The sequence below is a fragment of the Megascapheus bottae genome, chromosome 1 (genome assembly GCF_031878675.1).
Source record: "Megascapheus bottae isolate mThoBot1 chromosome 1, mThoBot2.hap1, whole genome shotgun sequence".
Taxonomy (NCBI): Eukaryota; Metazoa; Chordata; class Mammalia; order Rodentia; family Geomyidae; genus Megascapheus; species Megascapheus bottae.
The window spans coordinates 104225625-104249994 of record NC_143509.1 but is presented as its reverse complement, the minus strand read 5'-3'; the positions used below and the strand labels follow the sequence as shown (position 1 = coordinate 104249994).

Genomic DNA, 24370 nt, shown 5'->3' with positions numbered 1-24370 from the left:
CACCTGTGGCACATAATCCCCCCCACCCGCCTTCAGTGAGAGCTTCTACAGCCCCCCTTCTCCTGCCGGTCACCTCGTCCCTGCAGCTCAGCTGTGCATGCAGAGAACTCAGCTTTCTTGGGGAGGGCTTACCCTCGGCCCCCTGTGTCCAAGGCCCCTGCCCTTTTCCTGCTCAGGGCTCAGGGCCTCGGTGTGGGACTGGGACTCTCCAGGGCCCCTGCCTTAGGGCCCAGGGAAGGAAAGCTCCAGAGCGGGCTTCACGGATCAGAGCAAGTGGACCCGGCCCAGCAGGGGAACAGGGCAGGACTGCAGCCAGTGCCACCAGGACACCCAGGCCTGGTGTAAGGAATGCTGTGCTGTCTCACACTCCACACACACAGACCCATTCACACACTCACACTCATCTGTCTGAAGAAGACACACAGAACTAGAGAAGATCCCCCGGCCATGTGCTTCTGCTCAGCCACTCTCCCCACAGCAAGGCAGCGCGTTGGTTTGACCAAAAAAAAAAAAAAAGATGGATTTTTCCCACTGCCCCATCAGGCCCTCCTACAGCAGCCCCCACTTGCCTCTGCATCCTCCTCCCCAGACGCCTGTCTGCACCTGAGGCCCGGCCTGGCCTTGCAGTGTCTGGGCCAGAGTGATTTACTGGATTTACTGCCCCAGGACAGTGGGCCAAGACCCCCAGATAAAAATACAAGTGACAAGATGGACAAGGAGCCTTTGGGCATCTGAGTACCTCAAGTGCCCAGCTGTGGGTCTGTTTGCCCTCTCTCCTAAAGGACGGGGAGGGGGAGGGGCTGCAGCCTGGGTCATCCTGGGGTGTCCCAGTGTCACTGGGATTTGGGGGAGGGACACAGAAGGATGCAGAGGGACCGTGCCCGGCTGGGCCTGTGGCACAGGTCTCCTGGGGACGGCTTTACAGGGAGAGTCCCCAGAATCCCCCTCACAACGGGTGCAGCAGAGAGCCCGCTCTCCTCGCCTGTGTGTATTGAAGTGCGCATGTGCTGGGTGGAGCGTGTTTGGAGATGAGGTTAGTTTTATTTGTGGGTGTCAGGTGAAGCTCTGGGCGGGCTCATCCGGTCAGAGGAGGGCCTGCGCCGCCGTGTACTGGGAGCTGCGGGAGCCACCAGGGTCTCCGATGGCCCTGGGGAGCCGGCACACACATGGGGGACAATCACCACCCACATGCCAATGCCTCCCACGAGCCGGGGAGGTCCACTGTCCTCCCAGCCCACAGAGGACCCGAGGCATCATGGCAGAGCCAGCTGCCTTCCCTCTGCTGGGGGGAAGCAGACCCTGTAAACAGAACCTTTAAAATCGCAAACGCAAGCCTGAGGGCCGCGTAGAGAATGCTCAGCATTTACACTATCCATCTGCGCTTCTGGTTTCTGTCTGTGGACAGGGCTGCCAGGCCCGCGCTGCGGGCTTGCGGCCACGCTCCCTGGTGCCCGAAGGCCCACCGTCTCTCAGCCCCCTCCAGCCACTCCTCAAGAGAGGGGTCTTCTGTCGGTGGGCATTCTTGTCACTATGAAAGGCACGGTCTACATGTTCCCTTCTGCGAGCGTTCTCAGAGGTCATGGTACTCCAGAAGTGCCCTGGCAGCGCTCCTGCCTCTGCGCTCTGCTTCTGAGCTTTGCCCCTTTGTCCAGCTTTGCCAAAGGCTGGACAGCTGTGTGTAACGTCACCACGTCCGCAGCTGTGTGTGACGTCACCGTGTCCTAGCTGTGTGCGATGTCACCATGTCTACAGCTGCGTGTGACATCACCGTGTCCCTAGCTGTGTGCGATGTCACCATGTCTACAGTTGCGTGTGACATCACCGTGTCCCTAGCTGTGTGCGATGTCACCATGTCTACAGTTGCGTGTGACATCACCGTGTCCCTAGCTGTGTGCGAGGTCACCACGTCTGCAGCTGCATGTGGAGTCACTGTGTCCCTGGCTGTGTGTGGCATCACCGTGTCCCCGGCTGCGTGTGGAGTCACCGTGTCCCCGGCTGCGTGTGTCATCACAATGTCCCCTCTGCGTGTGGCCTCCCCGTGTCCCCAGCTGTGTGTGACATCATCATGTCTGCAGCTGTGTGTGATGTTACCATGTCCCCAACTGCATGTGGTGTCACCGTGTCCCCTGTTGCCTGTGGCGTCACCATGTCCTCAGCTGTGTGTGACGTCCCCGTGTCCTAGCTGTGTGCGATGTCACCATGTCTACAGCTGCGTGTGACATCACCGTGTCCCTAGCTGTGTGCGATGTCACCACATCTGCAGCTGCATGTGGAGTCACTGTGTCCCTGGCTGTGTGTGGCATCACCGTGTCCCCGGCTGCGTGTGGAGTCACCGTGTCCCCGGCTGCGTGTGTCATCACAATGTCCCCTGCTGCGTGTGGCTTCCCCGTGTCCCCAGCTGTGTGTGACATCATCATGTCTGCAGCTGTGTGTGACGTTACCATGTCCCCAACTGCATGTGGTGTCACCGTGTCCCCTGTTGCGTGTGGCGTCACCATGTCCCCAGCTGTGTGTGACATCACCATGTCCCAGCTATGTGTGATGTCACCATGTCTGCAGCTGCATGTGGCATCACCGTGTCCCTGGCTGTGTGTGGCATCACCATGTCCCTGGCTGCGTGTGGCGTCACTGTGTCCCCAGCTGTGTGTGATGTCACCATGTCTGCAGCTGTGTGTGGCGTCACTGTGTCCCCGGCTGTGTGTGGCGTCACCATGTCCCCGGCTGTGTGTGGCGTCACCACGTCTGCACCATCTGCATGTTCACCCTCGACACAGCCCTGCATGTGGACTGATGCATGTTCATGGTGTGTGCACTGGTGCCATGCATGCACACATGTATGCACAAATCTCAAGGCACAGTGGTGGGCTGCAGCAGTGGCCCACATGACCCTTCCCCAAGTCTGGCCATCGGCTCTGCAGCCCCAGAGCCGTGACGGCCGCCACTCTCGCTGAGGAGCAGCTGAGCCTTCCCAGCCATGGGGCCTGCATGGGGCGGACATCAAAACAGATGATCTGGGCCAGACCCCCCTTCCTTCCCCTTGCTGTCTGAATCTGGGCATGTGACTCGCCTCCTCAGCAGAGTCCTGCAGCCAGTGGGGGGGGGGGGACTGTGGCAGGGCTGGGGCTGCCGAGGACCGGCCCTCGTGAAAAAAACCCTCAGCAATGGGGCCAGGAGTTTGGCCTAGTGGTTAAAGTGCTTGCCTAGCATGTGCGAAGACCCGGGTTCGATTCCTTAGTACCACATATATAGAAAAAAGCCAGAAGTGGTGCTGAGGCTCAAGTGGTAGAGCTCTAGCCTTGAGAAAGTCCAAGGACAGTGCTCAGGCCCTGAGCTCAAGCCCAGGACTGGCAAAAAAAAAAAAAAAAAAAAACCCTCAGCAAGCAACCTGCCATCCACACAAGCATTTGGAAGACTGCCAAATAGGATATGAAAATAAGGTCTTTTCTGTTTGGGAAGAAACGTGCGTGCATGCGTGTGTGTGTGCGTGCGTGCGTGTGTGTTGGTTCAAATCAGGGCCTGAGTGCTGTCCCTTAGCTTTTTCTTTCTTTCTTTTTCTTTTCTTTTCTTTTTTCTTTTTTCTTTCTTTCTTTTTTTTGCCAATCCTGGGCTTGAACTCAAGATCTGAGCACTGTCCTTGGACTTTTCTCAAGGCTAGAGCTCTACCACTTGAACCACAGCACCATTTCTGGCTTTTTGCTGTATATGTGGTACCAAGGAATTGAACCTGGGTCTTCGTGCATGCTAGGCAAGTACTCTACCACTAGACCACGCTCCCGGCCCCTCCCTTAGCTGAGGTGGGGAGGGAGCTGGGGTGGGGAGGGAGCTGAGGTGGGGAGGGAGCTGAGGGAGCAGGAGCTGGGGTGGGGGAGGGAGCTGGGGTGGGGGAGGGAGAGGAGGTGGGGAGGGAGCTGAGGTGGGGGAGGGTGCTGAGGTGGGGGAGGGTGCTGAGGTGGGGAGGGAGCTGAGGTGGTGAGGGAGCTGGGGTGGGGAGGGAGCTGAGTTTGGGGAGGGTGCTGAGGTGGGGAGGGAGCTGGGGTGGGGAGGGAGCTGAGGTGGGGAGGGAGCTGGGGTGGGGAGGGAGCTGAGGTGGGGAGGGAGCTGGGGTGGGGGAGGGAGCTGGGGTGGGGAGGGAGCTGGGGTGGGGAGGGAGCTGGGGTGGGGGAGGGAGCTGAGGTGGGGAGGGAGCTGAGGTGGGGAGGGAGATGAGGTGGGGAGAGAGCTGGTGTGGGGAGGGAGCTGGTGTGGGGAGGGAGCTGGGGTTGGGAGGGAGCTGGGGTGGGGAGGGAGCTGAGGTGAGGGAGGGTGCTGGGGTGGGGAGGGAGCTGGGGTGGGGGAGGGAGCTGGTGTGGGGAGGGAGCTGGGGTGGGGGAGGGAGCTGGGGTGGGGAGGGAGCTGGGGTGGGGGAGGGAGCTGGGGTGGGGGAGGGAGCTGACAGCTCAAGACAGAAGCCGCACAGCTGGGAACACACTTTCATGTAAGGAGGGGCTCTGATCTAAGAAATGCCCCTCCAGACGCTGCCCGGCCTCCGGCCCGAGGCACACAGCGTTGCCAGCAGCTCGGGGAGAAGCAGCCATTCCAGGGTCTGGTGGAAGCCGGGCGCCCTCCCTGCTGGTGATGGTGGCTAGAGCGCCTCAGTCTTGTGTCCTAATTACTGTGACTGCAAGATCCACAGACTGGGACCCATGGCGCTGGCTGAGGTGTGGCCTGCGGGAGGACAGGGCCTGGGCTGCGTCCATCCTCACGTCTGGGCTGGCGGCCTGGCCCCAGGCCATGTGAGACCCAGAAGGCACGAGTTGGGCCCGGTGACACCAGGACAGCCTTCCTGCCCAGCACCCCCCAGTGCACAAGGCAGAGCTGCTCTGGGCATGCAGAGCAGAAGACAGGGTGACACCGCGTGCCCCTGACCTGTGTGGGCTCAGAGGGACCCCACGGGGGCCTAGCTAGGACCCTCCCTGCACCAGCCATGAACCCCAGAGCCTGCGCAGTCCCGGCAGGTGTGCACTGCTCAGAGACCCCTGTCAGGCCCATCAACAACCTTTCCCTCGTCTGACGTGACTCACGCAGCTCCACCTCCCGGCCAACCACTGCAACTGTGCCTCCGTTTCCCCCTCCCTAAGAATTGGCTGCTCTGGAATCTGCCTGTCTTGCTCCACTCAGGCACGAGCAGCCATTCCCCATCTTGTCTCCCGGCCCCTTCACCCAGACCTTTGGATGAGGTGAGCCAGCCCCACAGGTCTCTGATGGCTGACGCCACCCGCTGGCGCCAGGGCACCCGCTCCGGTCCTGGCCAGTGTCGTCGCCATGGTGACAGGAGCGGCACCAAGCAGGCCTGCTCCTGCTCCTGGGGCTCGGAGGCACCGGCAGCCGTGGCTCTGCTTTGTCTCAAACGCTGGCCCTGACCGTTGGTCAGGCTGGTATCAACCAAGCACGGGCCTTCGTGTCTCCACCGGGCCCCAGGCCCAGGCTCCTCAGTGAAAATGCCCAGGTTCATGGTCAGAGACCCGGGGTCTAGTCCAGTGCTGCCTTCAGACAAGCCCTGAGCCACCCCTTCTCTCCAGACCCAGAACCCCACTTCTCCCCCTGCCTCCAGGCCTACAACCCCATTTCTCCCCCCACTCCCTCTCACCCCAGAACCCTACTTCTCCTCCCCCTTCTCTCCAGGCCCAGAACCCCACTTCTCCTCCCCCTCCCTCCCACCCCAGAACCCCACTTCTCCTCCCCCCACTCCCTCTTACCCCAGAACCCCACTTCTCCCCCCATTCCCTCTCACCCCAGAACCCTACTTCTCCTCCCCCTTCTCTCCAGCCCCAGAACCCCACTTCTCCTCCCCCTCCCTCCCACCCCAGAACCCCATTGCTCCTCTGAAAACAGAACATGACCAACCAGCCCCTTGAGAAAGGTGGCTCCTGGGACCGCTAGGATGCCGTCCCCTCCTGAGCAGCCCTCTCCCCAGGCCTGGGGCACTGCCAGGCTCCATACGGACTCGAGCAGGGCTGCAGTTTTCGCCCTGGTGGAGCCCACCCTCCCTCCAGTCCCTGGCAGAGCCCCAGGCCGCACCTCCTAGCAGAGCCAGTCCCCCACTCCACTCAGCTCCGCCTTGGCTCCTTCCTCAGTGCGGGGCCTTCTTCTGAGCCTAGCCCCCACAACCAGCCTGGCACTCGGGGAGCCCTACTGAGCACTGATCCTGGAGCTGAGACTCAGTGGCAGTCCATGCATCTCTGGGGAGCTGGCATCAACCACAGCAGCTGTGACCTGGAGTCCTGGAGTGAGGGTGAGACCTCTGCCAGGGGGAGGCTGTGACCTGGAGTCCTGGAGTGAGGGGTGAGACCTCTGCCAGGGGGGAGGCTGTGAGAGGCGGGGGCGGGGCTGGAGGTACAGACGAGAGACTCCATGCCCATGTATTTGAGCACAAACAGCTTTATAGGGGATTTGCAGCCAGGGCAGCAGGCACGGAGGCGGTCTTTAGACACCCCAGGCCCCTGCTCCATAGCCAGGCCCTGCCCAGGCCCAGAACATTCCTCCTCCATCTCAGCCTGAGCCCAGGGACTCAACCACCCACACCTGACAGGTGGGGCAGGAAGCTCCCAGCGCCCCACCGCAGCCGCCCAGGGGTGGCTCCCTCGCCAGTCCCCGCAGGCCTAGGTTCTGCTCAGGGCCCCTCTGGGCCTGCTTCCCGGGTCCCAGTGCCTCTGCTGTCCCCAAATCTCCCCCACCTGCCACCAGCACCCGCTTCCTTTGAAGCTAGAGCTAGCTGCCAGGCCAGCACGCGGCGCCCGAGCCCAGTGAGAGCCGCGCCTCCCCACCAGGCTGCCTGGGTTCTAACACTCACCGGAAGCCACCAGTGCCGCAGCTGGCATGGGCCTGCCACCGCAGCACCACGGAGCTCCCTCTGGAAGAAAGGTGGTGGCCTGGAGCCCTGCCGCCCACCCTCCACCTGGCACGCCTCTCCACTGGGCTCCATCCACACTGCCTGTGCGGGACACGTGGCCCACCCAACAGGGCGTGGCAGGAGAGCTGTGTGGGGTGTGGTCTCCAGACGTGGAGGGTCCTTTCTCCTTAAGGCACCACCACCACTGAAAAATGATGACGTGCTTCTGCTGCTCTGTGGCCTCCGTTTCCTTGATGCTGACAGGTCAGGGGCTGTGCTCGTGTCCCCAGCCAGAGTGGTGGCAGAGCTGTGGGCACACAGTGGTACCAGCACCATGATCCCAGGCCAGATCTCACTGCGGTCTCTTTTCCACGCAAGTCCACACTGTGTTCCAAACACAAATCACCTTCAAATTCCAATCAGTTTTCTTCTCGATAAGGTATTTATACTTCACGATCTAAGCTCATAAACGATTTACACTTATTTCTCCCCCCCCCCGCCAAATAATTGAAGCAGCTTGAAATAGAAACAGACATACGAAAAGACAGCAGAAAGTAAACTTAGAAACACAGTCCTAGAAGTGGGAGTACCATCTACCCTGAATTTGAAGTACGCCAGTGAGAACACTGAGCCACAAGTGAGCTCTGAAGTTCCTGGCAGCAGAGAAGAGCGGAGAGAAGCATCCACTGAGTGGATGGAAACCTCAGAAACATTCAGTCTCTCTGTCCTTTGTAAAGAGTGGTTTCAGACATTGGTGAGTAGAAAAGCAAGGCACAGGAGTGACCCGAGTCCATGGCCTCCACCAGCCAGCCACTGGCGGAGGCAGGAAGCAGGGAAGGCTGTGCGTTTTTTGGTTGCGCGCACGCACACGTGTGTGTGTGTGTGTGTGTGTGTGTGTGTGAACAGCCAACTGCCTTCAACACCTACCTTGGACCTTTCTCCACCCCATCAGTGGACTAAACTGTTGGCACAAAGCTTGTGCAAACGACCTGAAGAGAAAGGCTAGGCAAAGCTACAAATTCCCCAGGCTTCTCTACAAAATTGGTGTCGGGTACTTTGCCCTAGAAAAACGGCCGTCACCTTTGTGCTCTGCTGTTTGTGTCCTGGGCAAGCACTGCCCGGCCACCCAACGCTGTCAGCAGAGCACCAGCGCCCCGCCTCCAGCCTGGGGCCCCACGCTTGTCTGTGTCCACAATGCGGGGGTCACCAAACCACCAGCAGTGGCCTGGCTCTATGACCCCGAACGCCATCACCCCGACCCACCACGAGTCCGGGCAGAAGCAGTGACCGACACCCCCCCCCCTGCCCCCAGGAAGCGCTCTTCAGACCCGAGCTGCACAGAGGAGCCAGCAGGGCCCAGCCACCCTCCAGCCGCCTCCACAGCCCAGGCGCTAGGGCATGGGGCCGGGCGCGTCCTTGGAGACAGGGACACTGGGCAGGGACTTCAGGTACTCCAGGTGCCGCCGGGCCTCCTCCTGGTTGTGGCGCACGTAGTACACGACGTAGGTGACCACCATGGTGAACCAGCAGAACATGGTGACCAGCATGGCCACGTCGGTGGTCCTGTGCTGGCTGCTGCAGAAGCTGACGCCCGAGTCCAGCACCTGGACCAGCGGCTTCCCCACGAAGGCCTCCTGCACGGCCGTGTGGCAGGCCACCTCGTCCACCGAGTCGGGGTCCAGCGTCAGCTCCCACAGGGCCTCCTGCAGGGCGCACTCGCAGTGCAGCGGGTTGTGCGACAGGCGGATCTTGGCGCTCAGCTTGCTCAGGGCGTCCTTGGGGATCCTGCGGATGCGGTTGTGGGACAGGTCGAGCAGCCGGAGGCCCCCGGCCAGGCCCGAGAAGGCGGCGGGGCCCACGGCCTCGATGGCGTTGTGGGACAGGTCCAGCTCCCGCAGCCGCGGCAGGTGCTGGAAGGCGCCGTCGGGGACGCGGGAGATGCGGTTGCCGTCCAGCTTCAGGAGCTCGGCGTCGGCCGGGATGCCGCCGGGGACCTCGCGCAGGCCCCGCGCGCTGCAGTGCACGGCCACGGCGCCCGCGTGGTCGGGACACTGGCAGGCCTGCGGGCAGGGGGCGCCCAGGCGCAGGCACAGCAGGAGGAGCAGGCAGGAGCGGGGCGCCGGGGCGGCCATCGCGCCGGCCGGGCCCCGAGGCCGCGCTCTGCGCTCTGCGCTCTGCGCTCCGCTCCGCTCCGTCTGGAGGAGAGGAGACGAGGCGGAGCGAGGGCGGCCGGCGCGATGGCCGGGCCCCGAGGCCGCGCTCCGCGCTCTGCGCTCCGTCTGGAGGAGAGGAATCGAGGCGGAGGGAGGGCGGCCGGCGCGCCAGCTCCTCCCGCCGGGAAGGGGACCGCGCTCGGGCAGGTCCGGGGCCACCTCCCCTCCACGGCCCTGCCCTGCCCTGCCACTCCTCGCCGGGCTCCCACCGCCCCGCGGGGATCCGCCCGGAGCCGCTCCAGCCGCGAGGGCAGGGGAGGCGAGGGACCCGAGGCGGAGGGGAGGGAGGGAGGGAGGCCGGCCGGCTAGGCGGGAGGCGGGCGCGGTGTACCTGCGCGGCTGCACGGAGGAGGAGGAGGAGGAGGAGCTGGTCGGAGGTGCGCCGCGGCCCCTGCGAGGCTGGACCCGGCCGCCCGTGCCGGTGCCCGCGGCCGCCCAGGGTTGTCTGCCTGGCGGGCGAGAGCGGGGCCGAGCCCAGCCAGGGCGGAGAGGGGCGGGGCCTGGGGGGCTGGGCGGGGCCTGGCGGGGAGGGGCTGGCTGGGGCGGGGCCGGCAGAGGAGGGGCCTGGCGGCGTGGGGCGGGGCCTGTCGGGGAGGGGCGGGGCAGGGCTTGGCGGGGCGGGGCGGGGCCTGGCGGGGCAGGGCGGGGCAGGGCCCGTCGGGGCGGGGCCCGTCGGGGAGGGGCGGGGCAGGGGCGGGGCCGGCAGGGGCGGGGCTGGCAGAGGAGGGGGGCCTGTCGGGGTGGGACGGGGCCTGGCGGGGCGGGGCCTGTGAGGGAGCCGTGCATAGAGGGAGTATGGGGGCGGGCCTTGAGGAGCGGGAGGGGCTTTCCGCCGGCGAGCGTGTGGGCGTGGTTTCCCGTGTGGGCGTGGTCTCCGCGGCCCCCGGCCCCGCCCTTGGCCCCGCCCCCGGGCCTCAGCCCACGACCCCGCCCCGCCCCCAGCTGGGGTGATGGCGGAGGGCCCAGGTGGGCGTCCAGACCAGACGCTTCCACCCGGGTTCCAGCCGCTGTCCCGCGCCCTTCGTCCTTCCTCCCACCGTCTTTATCTCCCAGGTGCGGGTGACTCACCTCCGATCACCTCCGATCACCTCCGATCACCTCTGATCAACTCTCCTCCGGTGACTCTCCTCCAGGTCACTCTCCTCCAATCACCTCCGATCACCTCCAATCACCTCTGATCAACTCTCCTCCGGTGACTCGCCTCCAGGTCACTCTCCTCCGGTGACTCTCCTCCAGGTCACTCTCCTCCAATCACCTCTGATCAACTCTCCTCCGGTGACTCTCCTCCAGGTCACTCTCCTCCGATCACCTCCGATCACCTCTGATCAACTCTCCTCCTCTGGTGACTCTCCTCCAGGTCACTCTCCTCTAGTGACTCTCCTCCAGGTCACTCACCTCCGATCACCTCCGATCACCTCTGATCAACTCTCTTCCTCCGGTGACTCTCCTCCAGGTCACTCACCTCCGATCACCTCTGATCACCTCTGATCAACTCTCCTCCTCCGGTGACTCTCCTCCAGGTCACTCTCCTCCGGTGACTCTCCTCCAGGTCACTCTCCTCCGATCACCTCCGATCACCTCTGATCACCTCTTCTCCGGTGACTCGCCTCCAGCGCCCCTCTTTTTGCCTGCTCATTGCCTCTCCGTCTTTGGCGTTTGTGTGTGTTGTGTTTTCTTCTTCAGTTTCTTAAGCGGGGATCCAAGGTCGCTGGGCCGCCACCCACTCGCCTAGGGCTGTGACTTTCCCTCTGACCCCTGCTCCGCCTGCATCCGGACATTTTGATACTTGCATTTTTGTTATTGTCAGGCGTACAATACTATGTTAATTCCCCTTTTCATTTATTTTTTGGCCCATGAGTCCACATGTGACTGACTTAATTTCTAGATAGTTGGGGATTTTTCCAAAGACCTTCCTCTTGTCGATGGTTAGTTTAAATTCATGCTCTGTAGGTTTAGGGTCCTTCTAATTTTACTGAGACCCACTTAGTGCCCCAGGCTGTGGTGTATGCCCAGACCTGTGGGCCGCCCGCCCTCCAGCGCCTCCCCTCCGCACTCCTCCCAGGAGCTCCGCTGTCCCCCACCCGCCCAGCCTCCTCATGGGGGGCAGGCCGTCTCCACAGAGGACTGACTGAGCACCCCACTTCCCTAACCTCTCACCAGTTCTTGTGACCAGTGGCCTAAGTTGAGCCGGTTTTGAGCTTTTCCAAGAGCTGATCTTTGGATCACGTTACCATAATCGTTTTGTTTCTCTGCATGGCACAAAGCTCCCACATGCCCCACCTCAGCTGGGGTCTACTCTGCTGCCGGTCTGAGCGGGGTGAGTGACAGGCCGGCCCCCTGCCATGCCTGCAATGCCAGCACTCTGGGGTCTACCCTGTTGCCGGCTCTGAGCAGGGTGAGTGACGGGCCGGCCCCTGCGATGCCAGCATGCGATGCCTGCAACGCCAGCACTCTGGGGTCTACCCTGCTGCCGGCTCTGAGCAGGGTGAGTGACGGGCCGGCCCCTGCGATGCCAGCATGTGATGCCTGCGATGCCAGCACTCTGGGGTCTACCCTGCTGCCGGCTCTGAGCAGGGTGAGTGACGGGCCGGCCCCTGCGATGCCAGCATGCGATGCCTGCGATGCCAGCACTCTGGGTCTACCCCGCTGCCGGCTCTGAGCGGGGTGAGTGACGGGCCGGCCCCTGCAATGCCGGCGCTCCACGTTCACGTCCAGCCTTGAGCGCACGCATTCCGCTGCAGTGCCCGGCCTGCCCAGGGCTGCGCTCCGTCCACCTGCTGTCTTCTGTGCCAGGCTGGCCAGCGACAGCTGAAGCTGGGGCTGGGCTGGGGCACTGCCCTCCGTCCCCCCGCTTGTGGTCAGGAGCCTCTGGGTTTTAGGGATCACAGAGAGCTCGAAGCCCTTACTTCCTCTCCAATGCCTGTGACCGGCCAAGACTCACGATGGCCCTGGCCCCCAGCTCACCGAGGTGAGGCCCCCAGGGGCCTTGCGGTGGGGACAGAGCACACCTGTCCAGCTGGCTGTCCCTGGAGCTGCCCCACAGCCACGCCATCCCTGCAGGACGGGAGCCCCCCACACCCGCTGAGGCTGGCTGGGGCACGTCCATCGTGTCACACACCTGTGTGGTGTGTGTGAGGGCACGTCCATCGTGTCACACACCTGTGTGGTGTGTGTGAGGGCACGTCCATCGTGTCACACACCTGTGTGGTGTGTGTGAGGGCACGTCCATCGTGTCACACACCTGTGTGGTGTGTGTGAGGGCACGTCCATCGTGTCACACACTTGTGAGGGTGGGGTGTGAGGGCACGTCCATCGTGTCACACACCTGTGTGGTGTGTGTGAGGGCACGTCCATCGTGTCACACACTTGTGAGGGTGGGGTGTGAGGGCACGTCCATCGTGTCACACACCTGTGTGGTGTGTGTGAGGGCACGTCCATCGTGTCACACACTTGTGAGGGTGGGGTGTGAGGGCACATCCATCGTGTCACACACTCGGGGTGTGTGTGAAGGCACATCCATCGTGTCACACACCTGTGGGGGTGTGTGAGGGCACGTCCATCGTGTCACACACCTGTGTGGTGTGTGTGAGGGCACGTCCATCGTGTCACACACCTGTGTGGTGTGTGTGAGGGCACGTCCATCGTGTCACACACCTGTGGGGGTGTGTGAAGGCACGTCCATCGTGTCACACACCTGTGTGGTGTGTGTGAGGGCACGTCCATCGTGTCACACACCTGTGGGGGTGTGTGAAGGCACATCCATCGTGTCACACACCTGTGTGGTGTGTGTGAGGGCACATCCATCGTGTCACACACCTGTGTGTGTATGTGTGTGAGGGCACGTCCATCGTGTCACACACCTGTGTGGTGTGTGTGAGGGCACGTCCATCGTGTCACACACCTGTGTGTGTGTGTGTGTGTGAGGGCACGTCCATCATGTCACACACTCATGGGTGTGTGTGTGTGAGGGCACGTCCATCGTGTCACACACCTGTGGGGGTGTGTGAGGGCACGTCCATCGTGTCACACACTCGTGGGGGGGGTGAGGGCACGTCCATCGTGTCACACACCTGTGTGTGTGTGTGAGGGCACGTCCATCGTGTCACACACCTGTGTGTGTGTGTGAGGGCACGTCCATCGTGTCACACACTCGTGGGGGGGTGTGAGGGCACGTCCATCGTGTCACACACCTGTGTGGTGTGTGTGAGGGCACGTCCATCGTGTCACACACTCGTGGGGTGGGGTGGGGTGGGCAGGGAGGCAGGTGGGCATCTGGAGGCCGTGGGCCCAGCCCTGTCTGCGTCATTTAGATTCTTCCCTTCTTCACCGGGGTTCCCGTCTCCATTACCGGCTCCGCCTGCTCTGTCAGCCATCCAGCACGCTCTATCCCTGTCCAACACTGGCCACTGCTGACCGTGGCTGGCCACCCTGCCTGTCCCTGTCACCCATCCCCACCCATCCCCACCCATCACTGTACTTTTCCAGCTGCTCCTATGTTTCACTTGTGTTTTATACCCCTGTACTTGATGGTGAAGACGGCGTCCCCTTTTCTAGAGCGCTTGGTCTGCTCTGGCTGCACAGCGCCAGCTCTGTTTGCTGCCTGGTTCCCTCTCCCTGCTCCTCTTGGCTCCACACTGCATGGGTCTGGCTCGTCTGCTGGCTCGGTGGGAAGCGGCTGGCTGCAGGTTTACCCTGCAGTGGCTCAGGCGGACATCGGGTGTGTTGCCTCGTCTTCAGGCCTCACACGGCTGCTCCGCCGTGCGGTCTGTATTCAGTCAGCGTCCACGGGCCCCGCAGCTGACAGCACCCACAGGGCAGGAACTGTCCTGCGGGGACTGGCCCGCGGGAGCCAGGGGGAGGAGGAGGGGGTCCTAAGCCTCCGCTTGGAAGCCTGGGCCAATACTGAACCTGGGTTTTAGGGAAGAAGGGATCCGAGGAGAAAGCAGAGTCTGGACCAGAGGAGTCGTGGTGCCCGCAGGAAATGCTCACAGAAGCCACCGAGTCACAGCCCAGCCACAGGACATATCACTACTTTATTTGTGGAGAAGCTGGCAGCTTGAGACTTACTGGGATTTCAGGTCTCTGTTTTTAGTTCGCTCCCACCCATCCCGGTGGCTTCTGGCAGTTTAAGCTGTGAGCCACCGACTGCAGCCCCGCAGGCCTGCCGGCGCCGGGCCTTCCCAACAGAGCCACCCCAGCCCCGGGGAGGGCCAGAGGCAGCGCTCAGCCACTCTGGGTGTCTGTAGACTCTGGGCAGCTCGTGTCAGCCGTGGAAGGAGGCCTAGAGTAGCCCTGGGGCCCTGGGCCCCCCGACAGTGAGGGTAGCCAGCCACATTTCTCATGGGGTGACACGTGAGGGGAGAAGGCCCGCCCGCCAAGTCTTCACAGGGGCGGGAAGAAGGCTGCATGGGACCCCAAGCAGCGAGGGTGCTCAGCCTCGGGCCACCGTTGTGAGGGGGCTGCAGCTCAGATGACTCGGCCAAGAAGGGACCAGGCTCCGGCTGAGCGTCCTGGAGAGGCGGCCATGGCGGGGGGGGGGGGGGGTCCTGGGGTCCCTCTCCTATCGGGCCACCTCGGTCGCCCCGTTCTAAAGCTGGACAGAGGCCAGCTCACAATGACGATGCCACACCTGCCATGGTGGGGCTGGCAGCAGTCCAGGGCCCTGGCGCCCCGTGTCCTCCCGGTTCTGTAGAGGCCGCCAGACCACCAGGAGGGGACGGCATGGCTGTGTGCACGGGGGGGGGGCCCGGCCACAGCGCCACGCCGCGTCCGCCTCAGTAGTGGGCCGTGAGCAGAGCGGCGGCCTTCTGCAGGATGGTCTTCTGGTTCGCGTACAGGGGGAGACGCCTGTTCACCACCTGCCACCTCACAGCCACATCCGGGTCGGGGGCGCACAGGTGCTGCCAAGACAGGCGTGTCACTCCACCCGAGCCCCACAGGTGAAACCCCCAGATGCCGCCTCACACGGAAGACACTGAGACTGGCCCTATGAGAAACCAAAGCCTGAGGACCCAGGAGGGCAGCTGAGCACCCCGGTCCTCGGTCCCTCTGGAGCTGGCTTCCTGGTCACAAGTGCAGGGGCAGATGTCCCGTGAAAGGGGCCTGAAGCCAGCACCGTGGCTCCTGCCAGCTGCTGGGGCGGCTGAAAGCTAAGGATCTGAGAGGTCCAGCTCCTGCCAGCCCGGCACGAGAGCCCACAGACTCGCATCTCCAAATGGTAGAGCATTAGCCTGAGCAAAAGCATTCAGGGACAATCCCTAGGCCCTGAGTTCAAGCCCCGGGACAAGTGGGAGGAGGGTATAAACCAGGGGCAAAGCAGCTTGCCAGCACGCCCCACCCCCACTGAAGGACTCAGCTGCCAGGAGGGTGGCATCTGTCAGCTCCTTGGCTCCAGCCGCCCCCGGGGCCCCATGGTGCCTGAAAGCAGAACCCTCCACTCTGGGCAGCTCTGGCCCTCGCGGTCCAGGAAGACCCCTCCTGGAGAAGGCCCTGGAGCCCGTCCAGGGTGCCCGGGCCCTGGCCTCCCCCATCCCAGAGCCCAGCCCCGTCCCCCGGCCTCCACCACTCTGGGAGCCCAGCGTGGTCCTCCCTGCCTCCCGCTCCAGGAGCCCAGCCTCATACTGAGTTCAGCCTCTTCAGTCCCGAGTCATTCTGGTCCGGGAAGTGAATGCTGACAGCCACTGTCTCGATCCAGGCATTGTCGGTGTTCCTCGGGTCATCCACGTACCCCTTGTACACCTGGGCAGGGGAGGGTTTGGGGTCACTGGTCCCCCACCCTGCCAACCACTGAAGGGTCGGATGGAGGGGAGGGCCTCCTGGAACAGGCTCTGTCCAGCCTGCTCAGGGCTGCCCATCTTGGCTGGCCTGTCCTAGGCTCATGGACTCCCTGAACCCACTCCCAGCCTTGGAGTGGGGTCCTTGCAGGGGGGCCGCCCTGCTTTGCTGGCCCCGGAAGCCCTGGAAGGACTTGGGCTGATGGTCCTGGAATACAGGGGCGAGGGGGGTGGGAGAGCCAGGCACTCAGCAAGGGTCCCACTTAGAAGAGAGGTGCAGGACAAGACGCCCTGAGACGCCGTAGCTGGCCGGGCACCGGCTTGCAGGGCTGGCTGTGGGCACCAGATGCCAGCTAAGGGCTAGATGTTTCCTTTGGGGTGGTGGAAGGGTTTGGAGCTAGATGGTGGAGGCCACTAAACCACCTTCTGAGCGTGCTAATGGCTGCAGAACCGCATGCCTTAACAAAGGCTGGTTTGGTCTCTTGGCCAGATGTGATGGCTCTGCAAGCCTCGCTGTTTGGGAGGTTGAGATCCAAGGATCATGGTTTGAAGTCAGCCTGGGCAGGAGATTCCAGGAGATTCCAGGAGACTCCGGGAGATTCCAGGAGATTCCAGGAGATTCCAGGAGACTCCAGGAGATTCCAGGAGACTTTTTTTTCCCAGTCCTGGGCTTGAACTCAGGGCCTGAGCACTGTCCCTGGATTTTCTCAAGGCTAGAGCTCTACCACCTGAGCCTCAGCACCACTTCTGGCTTTTTCTGTGTATGTGGTGCCAAGAAATGGAGCCCAGGGCTTCATGCATGCTAGGCAGGCACTCTACCACTAGGCCAAACTCCTGGCCCTCCACGAAACTCTCATCTCCAATCATGCGACATAAAAAGGCAGAAGTAAAGCCATGGTTCAAGTGATACGACACTAGCCTCGAGCAGAAAGAGCTAAAGGACAGGGCCCAGGCCCGAGTTCAAGCCCCTGGACTGCACACACAAATGAATAAAGGTTGGTCTTGTGTTATGCACATTTTACCTCAAAGGTGACCGTAGGAAAATAAATTCCCTTCAAGTTGTAAAGGAGGGGATGGCCGCGTGGCCCTGGGTGGGTGAGGCCGGGCAGAGCTGCCGGCTGTAGGAGCACTTCCCATGGCAGGGTCTACACAGGCTCCTTGTGGAGGCCCCTCGAGGGCTGCGGACAGGAGCCCTGCTCCAGGCCTGGAGAGCAGAGGTGAAGCTGGAGGTCTGGGCCCAAAGGGGGGTGCACCACAGAGAGGAGGAACGCGGGGCCCAGTGTGCGTGTGCCAGATGGCCTGCGCTTGTTAGGCATGTGGGCACGTGTGCGTGACGAGAGGGGGGCCTGGCTGGCTACAGAGGACAGCGGTGGCGCGAGTGGGCAGTCAGTGGCCAGCTCCCAGCCGGTGGAGCCGAGAAACCTCTGAGCACTCAGTGGACAGGGCAGGGGCTGGACCCACCTCTGTGCCCTGTGCCAGCAGGGTCTCGAAGGGCATCCAGAACTCTTGCCGAAGGACTTGCTTCAGCTTCTGCGGCAGAGTCTCCCCGGGCTCCCGGGAGCCCTAGGCAGAAGCAGAGCCGGCTGGTCGGCCAGGCGTGCGAGCCGGATGCCAGGCCGCCCAGGGGCCCATCTCTGGCTGGCCACCCGCCCAGCGTGGGCCCACAGCCAGGCCCCAGGGGGCATAGACGGGAAGGTGTCTGGCGGTGTGGAGCCAGCTCTCCAGCTGCAGTGACACTGCCCAGAACCCCAGCTGGCGTCATCAGCACGCCGGAGCCCTGGCGGCACGCGCCGGGCGGGGGGAGTCGATGAACAGCTTCTGACACCAGCCTGGAGCTTGTCCCCCAAGAATGAACCGAGCTCCTCCGCTCCCACCATCCTGGCCGGCAGAGCAGGGGCCCCTAGGACACCCTGGCCACGCCCACCTGGCTGCCGCACAGGGCCAGCGGCCACCAGGAAGGCTGGACACCATGGCTTACGATTGCACTTTCCAGCCTGAACTCTGGATGCCACAGCGGCCCCACGGCATGGGACACACATGCCCCACAGAGACAGCCATGGGGCCACGGGGCCAGGGTGGGGTCAGAGGAACAAGATGGCTGCTCGCTGAGCTGGGCTGAACGGGGTTTCCCAGGAGCCAGGCAGATGCTGGGCCCACAGAGACGCCTCTCCCCCCCCTCATCCCCGGCCAGGAGCGGCCGAGAGGACAGAGGGCCGGGAGCTTAGGGAGGAAAGAGGCAGGAAAGGCCCTGCCCGACCACGGCCTGCGAGGGCCCCGGGCTCCCAGCCTGTCCTGTGCTTAGGCTTCCATTTGCGCCAGATGTCAAGGAACAGGCTTGGGTCTGAGATACCATTGTGTCCGCCCCTGCAAGGGACCCCACGTGGACACCAACAGAAGCCAGCCTGGCACAACAAGTGCCCAGTCAGGCGAGGAGCAACTGACCCTCAGCTGAAGAGCGGGCAAGCGGGGAAGGTAAAAGCCTGGCACCGCCTGCACTCACCACCCCAGACAGGGCCCAGTGGCCCTGACCACAGGCGGCTGGCTCAGTCACCGGGAGGGAGGGATGACGGAGGGCGAGGAGTAAGCAGGCCGACGGGGACAGCAAAGGCCTCCAGCCCCCGGCTTACCCCTGGCAAGGCCCAGTGCTCAGAGTTAGGCGGCTTCACCACGAGCACCTCCAGCATCTTCTTGATGCTCTTCCGGCAGATGGCTCCATCCTGATTCCTCCGCCACCTGCAGAGGGGCCCCACGCACACTCGTGCTGGAGCGGCCACGCCCTCCCGGACCCAGCAGACTGGGCCTGGGCCTGCTAAGGCCACAGCTGACCTCGCTTCTTCTCTATGGACCCCAGCGGCTTATAGAAAATGACCAAGTGGGTTAAAATGTCAGTCTTTCTGACATTTCTTTCTGAGAAAGAATTAAGGTAGATGATCGATGGATAACAGACAGACAGACAGACAGAATGAAGGTATGAGCTATTGGGGTGTATTATGTGGATACATAATCCATACAACTGTGGATTTGGTGTGTGTGTGTGTGTGTGTGTGTGTGCGTGCGTGCGCACGTGTGTGCATGCGTGTGTGTGTGTGTGCATGTGTGCGCGTGCGTGCTTGCATCCCTGTTGGACACATTCTGAAACTCCAAGCAGACATTGGTATTATCCATATCCACTGCTTGTTTTGGTGTCAGTGTCTGCTTCTCTTTCCCGTGAGCCTAGCCAGAGGTTTGCTCATCTCCCAGTGTAAATATCTTCTTCTCCACCCCAGCACCCAGCACACGGAGGCCCCCTCTCCACCCCCAGGCACCCAGCACACGGGAGGCCCCCTCTCCATCCCTGGCACCCAGCACACAGGACGCTCCCTCTCCATCCCTGGCACCCAGCACACGGAGGCCCCGCTCCACCCCTCCCACAGCTGTCAGCTACTCACCGAGTGACCACCGGATGGAGTGCGTGGTTGGGCCCAAACCAGCGGAGGCTGCCCCGTCCACGCAGGCCTGTGCGTCCTCCGGGGTTCCTGGGGGAGGGGTGGGTCACCCAGGCCGCGCCCGAGAGCTCGGGAACGGCCTCCAGGCCCCGGCTCTCCTCACCACCACCCGAGCCAACCCCTGCCTGACCCGCGGGCCACACTGCTGCCCTGGTCAGTCGGCCTCCTGCCCCCGGCTTCTGCCTTCCACAAGCTCTGGCTGCAGGCACACTGACCCCTGATCCAGAACAGTTCCTCCAAATCCACCCTGCCTCGCCCTTCCTAAAGGCCCCACCCCTGCCTTTCCCTTCCTAGAGACTCCACCCCTGCCTCTCCCTTCCTAAAGGCCCCACCCCTGCCTTTCCCTTCCTAGAGACTCCATCCCTGCCTCTCCCTTCGTAAAGGCTCCACCCCTGCCTCTCCCTTCCTAAAGGCCCCACCCCTGCCTCTCCCTTCCTAAAGGCTCCACCCCTGCCTCTCCCTTCCTAAAGGCCCCACCCCTGCCTTTCCCTTCCTAGAGACTCCATCCCTGCCTCTCCCTTCGTAAAGGCTCCACCCCTGCCTCTCCCTTCCTAAAGGCCCCACCCCTGCCTCTCCCTTCCTAAAGGCTCCACCCCTGCCTCTCCCTTCCTAAAGGCCCCACCCCTGCCTTTCCCTTCCTAGAGACTCCACCCCTGCCTCGCCCTTCCTAAAGGCTCCACCCCTGCCTCTCCCTTCCTAAAGGCTCCACCCCTGCCTCTCCCTTCCTAGAGGCTCCACCCCTGCCTCCCCCTTCGTAAAGGCTCCACCCCTGCCTCTCCCTTCCTAAAGGCTCCACCCCTACCTCTCCCTTCCTAAAGGCTCCACCCCTGCCTCTCCCTTCCCAGAGACTCCACCCCTGCCTCTCCCTTCCTAGAGGCTCCACCCCTGCCTCTCCCTTCCTAAATGCTCCACCCCTACCTCTCCCTTCCTAAAGGCTCCACCCCTGCCTCTCCCTTCCCAGAGACTCCACCCCTGCCTCTCCCTTCCTAAAGGCTCCACCCCTGCCTCTCCCTTCCTAGAGGCTCCACCCCTGCCTCTCCCTTCCTACAGGCTCCACCCCTGCCTCTCCCTTCCTAGAGGCTCCACCCTTGCCTCTCCCTTCCTAGAGGCTCCACCCCTGCCTCTCCCTTCCTAGAGGCTCCACCCCTGCCTCTCCCTTCCTAGAGGCTCCACCCCTGCCTCTCCCTTCCTAGAGGCTCCACCCTTGCCTCTCCCTTCCTAGAGGCTCCACCCCTGCCTCTCCCTTCCTAGAGGCTCCACCCCTGCCTCTCCCTTCCTAGAGGCTCCACCCCTGCCTCTCCCTTCCTAGAGGCTCCTCCCCTGCCTCTCCCTTCCTAGAGGCTCCACCCCTGCCTCTCCCTTCCTAGAGGCTCCACCCCTGCCTCTCCCTTCCTACAGGCTCCACCCCTGCTTCTCCCTTCCTAGAGACTCCACCCCTGCCTCTCCCTTCCTAGAGGCTCCTCCCCTGCCTCGCCCTTCCTAGAGGCTGCACCCCTGCCTCTCCCTTCCTAAAGGCTCCACCCCTGCCTCTCCCTTCCTAAAGGCTCCACCCCTGCCTCTCCCTTCCCAGAGACTCCACCCCTGCCTCTCCCTTCCTAAAGGCTCCACCCCTGCCTCTCCCTTCCTAAAGGCTCCACCCCTGCCTCTCCCTTCCTAGAGGCTCCACCCCTGCCTCTCCCTTCCTAGAGACTCCATCCCTGCCTCTCCCTTCCTAAAGGCTCCTCCCCTGCCTCGCCCTTCCTAAAGGCTCCACCCCTGCCTCTCCCTTCCTAAAGGCTCCACCCCTGCCTCTCCCTTCCTAAAGGCTCCACCCCTGCCTCTCCCTTCCTAAAGGCTCCTCCCCTGCCTCACCCTTCCTAAAGGCTCCTCCCCTGCCTCTCCCTTCCTAAAGGCTCCACCCCTGCCTCTCCCTTCGTAAAGGCTCCACCCCTGCCTCTCCCTTCGTAAAGGCTCCACCCCTGCCTCTCCCTTCCTAAAGGCTCCACCCCTGCCTCTCCCTTCCTAAAGGCTTCACCCCTGTCTCTCCCTTCCTAAAGGTCCTTCCCTTACCCCCACATTCCAGACTGGCACGTGGCAGGGTTTCACAGGTCACCTGACAGCTTGAGGCCAGGCCGCTGCCAGCCCCAGGTCCCTGTCCTGTCCCTGGTTGTTCTTACCAGAAAATTACCCGCTTTTCCCAGAGAAGAGCCTGCTGCAGGAGCCGAGCCCCAGCTGGGAGGAGCGGGGCCTGGGGAGAAGCAGGGGCTCGAGCACTCACAGAGGGAGCCCGTCCTGGACTGCATAAGCCCCGTGGAAGCTGCGGCGGTCGGTGAGTCCATCTACGACGTTGTAGCGGATCCTGGTCAGAGGCTCTAGGGTGCTGGAGCAAGTGAGAGAGCAGATTCCTGAGAGGGAGAAGTGGGGTGTGGGGGAAGAAGTGGGGGGACAGAGCCAGGCCTCCACAATGGCCCACTGCAGTGACCCAGGGCCTTAGCTCCGACGCAGCCCCGGACACCGCTGCTGTGTTTCTTCCCGAGGAGCTGAGCCTGCGGCCTGGGGGTGGGGGTGGCAGGTTGGCTGCAAAGCCAGGGGGCCTCGGCTGTCTGGAAGGACCTGGGGCAGGTCACTCACTCTCCCACGGGGTCTGCAAGGCCCACATCCTTCTTCTCAGCCGTGTAGAAAGGAGGATCGTAGATCAGGAACTCCGTCTGTGGTGGGGGGGGTCTTCTCAGGGTCTCGCCAGGGGAGGCTGCCTCCCAGGCAGCTCACAGGCCCGAGCCCAGCGCAGCCAGGCCCCCAGCCCCGAGAGCGAGGAGGCCCTGAGGAAGGGTCACAGAGACCACACACAGCACTTCCCGCTGACCTTCGGGGGGACTGGAGCCAGGGGGGCCCTAAGGGCGAGAGGACCCCTAAGGAGTGGGAGCCCTGTAAGCCTAGAATGATGTGGAAGGGCCCGGAGAGGGTGAGCAGGGGAGGCCCTGTCCAGTGTCATGATCCATCTCTCTGCCACTCTGTCTCTTTCCCATGCCTGGCACTCAGAAATGAGGTGACCTCTGCTCACTGGGGATGGGGATCTGGGATCAGGAGAGACCTGGGGGCGAACGACAGATGGCCCTGAGCCACCTATCCGGCCACGTGGATCCGCGGCGTCCTGACCTCCGTGAGCCTCAGCACAGGCCACGGACACTGAGCCCGGTGAGGCTGCAGCAGGCGAAGGCCAGGACCAAGGGTGGAGCAGGGGGTCTCCCGGTCCCGCCCAGCTGCCCGTGCCCTGCCTCAGGACACAGGGCGGGCCAGCGCTCACCTCCCATGGCACCTTCTCATTGGGCACAGGGAAGCGTGTGGCGGCGGCGCTGGGGTAGAGGAGGTGCCGGGCGTTCACGTGGTAGCCGTCGCCCCGCTCTCCCACCTTCTTCCACATGCCCCGATCCCCGTCCAGCTCATCACAGGGCTTCGGAGGTGCTGGGGATTGCCATGCTGGGACAGGGGTACAAATGGGCACAGGACACTGAGCTGAGCCCGGCCCAGGGCACAGGGAGCAGCGGCGGGGGTGCCAGGCTGAGCCCAGCCTGGGCACCTGCCTGCTAACAGGAGTCGCCAGCTTGTTTCCTTAGCACTTAGCATCCTGCATGCACCCAGGCAGCAAATGCCAGCCTCGAGCCAGCCCCACTCAGGGCCCAGGCGGAGAGGACAGAAATGGGCCGGGGCGGCGCCGCTCTCCTACCACAGCACTCAGCTCAGCAATTTTACCAGTGCTCTGGGCCGCTCTGAAGCTTGGCCCTCTGGAGCCACAACCAAGGAAAGCCTGCTGTGTCCATGTCTGGGCCAGAGTTAAGGAAATGGCTGAGTGGATACGAGGTCTCAGCTACTGAACACCACCCAGGCCGCGCTCATCGCCGCCACTGCTGCAAGCTGTTTAGGAGGCCAAGCAGGGGCCAGGCCGCCCCGGGAGTCCAGGAAGGTGGTCAAGGGAGGGGAGGAGCAGGTGGAGTCTGGGTGTCTGTGGCAGTGGACACGACGTGGCTCCCACCGGGGCCAGCGGGGCTCAGAGACACCAAAGGCAAGGCCTTCCTCACCAAGCCTCCTCCATCGGGGTCTCCTGCCGTCCCCACGACAGCACACAGGCCAGCGGGACCAGCCACCCACTCACCCAGAGCAGGTGCAGCAGCCGCGGGGCCGAAGCCGCCCTCCTTCAGCGCTCCCACTACCCACTGCAGAGCCCGCGCCGTCTGCGTCATCTGGAAGGCATCCACAGAAGGTGAGCCCGCACTGCTGCCCGCCCTTCCCCAGCCAGCCCCAGGGCTCCCGCAGCCTGCTCAGGCCTTTGGGGGTGCTCCCAGCTGCCCAGGCCGCTGGAGGGGCCTCTGTGTCCCCTGGAGGGCTGTCAGCTGACCCACATGCTGCCGTGGTCAGGGGGACGTGACAGTGTCCAGAGGGGACTGTACCGACCAGAACCAATGACACGCAGACCTCCCCCCCCCGCAGAGCTTCCCAGACTTGCATGGGGAGTGGGGGTGCTGTCCGTGTTCAGTGCAGCCCAGGGGTAATTCAAGGGGACATCAGCAAGGTGAAGACCCCCAGACCCCCGGGGGCAGGCAGGCTGCACACCTCCTGTGCCTCCAGGGTCAGCTGACTCCCACCTGCCTCCAGGACCCCCTCCCCCATCTCTCCAGGTCACTGTCCCCAAGGACTGTGATCTGAGAGCATCACCTGCACAGGGGGATGGGAGGGTGGGGAGGGGTGTCCCCAAAATGCATGTCCTCTGGGAGCTTCAGAACGTAACCTTACTTAGAAGTAACGGTCTTTGCGGATGCTAATAGTTAAATGAGGTTTCAAGGCCTTCATGTGGGCTCTAAATCCAATGCTGGAGCCTCATAAGCGAGACTGGGACCTACTCGCCTAAGGGAGACAGGATTCGAACCCACAGGGACGCGGCACAAGCTGAGGGCTGGTGGGGCCCAGAGCGGAGGCTCTTTCCCCAAGCGAGCCTCGGAGGAAGCAGAGCCCTTGGCAGTCTTGACACTGAGCCTTGGACTTGTGGCCTCCCACGGG

The 24370-nt window shown here is 63.1% G+C and overlaps 2 protein-coding genes and 1 non-coding gene across 3 annotated transcripts in view; all 3 read right to left on the bottom strand.

Moving 5' to 3' along the window:
- Window positions 1-8259: 8259 nt before the first annotated feature.
- Window positions 8260-9000, bottom strand: Lrrc3 (leucine rich repeat containing 3). Its single transcript, XM_090331518.1, has one exon. The coding sequence runs from the start codon at window positions 8998-9000 to the stop codon at window positions 8260-8262; it is 741 nt and encodes a 246-aa protein (XP_090187644.1).
- Window positions 9001-14103: 5103 nt separating this feature from the next.
- The window catches only part of Trpm2 (transient receptor potential cation channel subfamily M member 2), a 57768-nt gene continuing 47501 nt past the window's right edge, over window positions 14104-24370 (bottom strand). The window contains 9 exon segments of the mRNA XM_090350073.1: window positions 14104-14981; window positions 15703-15819; window positions 17316-17417; window positions 18482-18587; window positions 19283-19369; window positions 21597-21698; window positions 21950-22026; window positions 22623-22795; window positions 23469-23556. Of these exon segments, the coding sequence (XP_090206199.1) occupies window positions 14856-14981; window positions 15703-15819; window positions 17316-17417; window positions 18482-18587; window positions 19283-19369; window positions 21597-21698; window positions 21950-22026; window positions 22623-22795; window positions 23469-23556 (978 nt within the window). The 3' untranslated portion in view covers window positions 14104-14855.
- LOC150069766 (Z6 small nucleolar RNA) lies at window positions 18475-18528 on the bottom strand. The gene has a single exon (XR_016538579.1). It is a non-coding gene; the product is annotated as a Z6 small nucleolar RNA (small nucleolar RNA).

Coding starts and splice junctions, on each gene's coding strand:
- Lrrc3 (XM_090331518.1), bottom strand. CDS start 9,000: ATGGCCGCCCCGGCGCCCCGCTCCTGCCTGCTCCTCCTGCTGTGCCTG.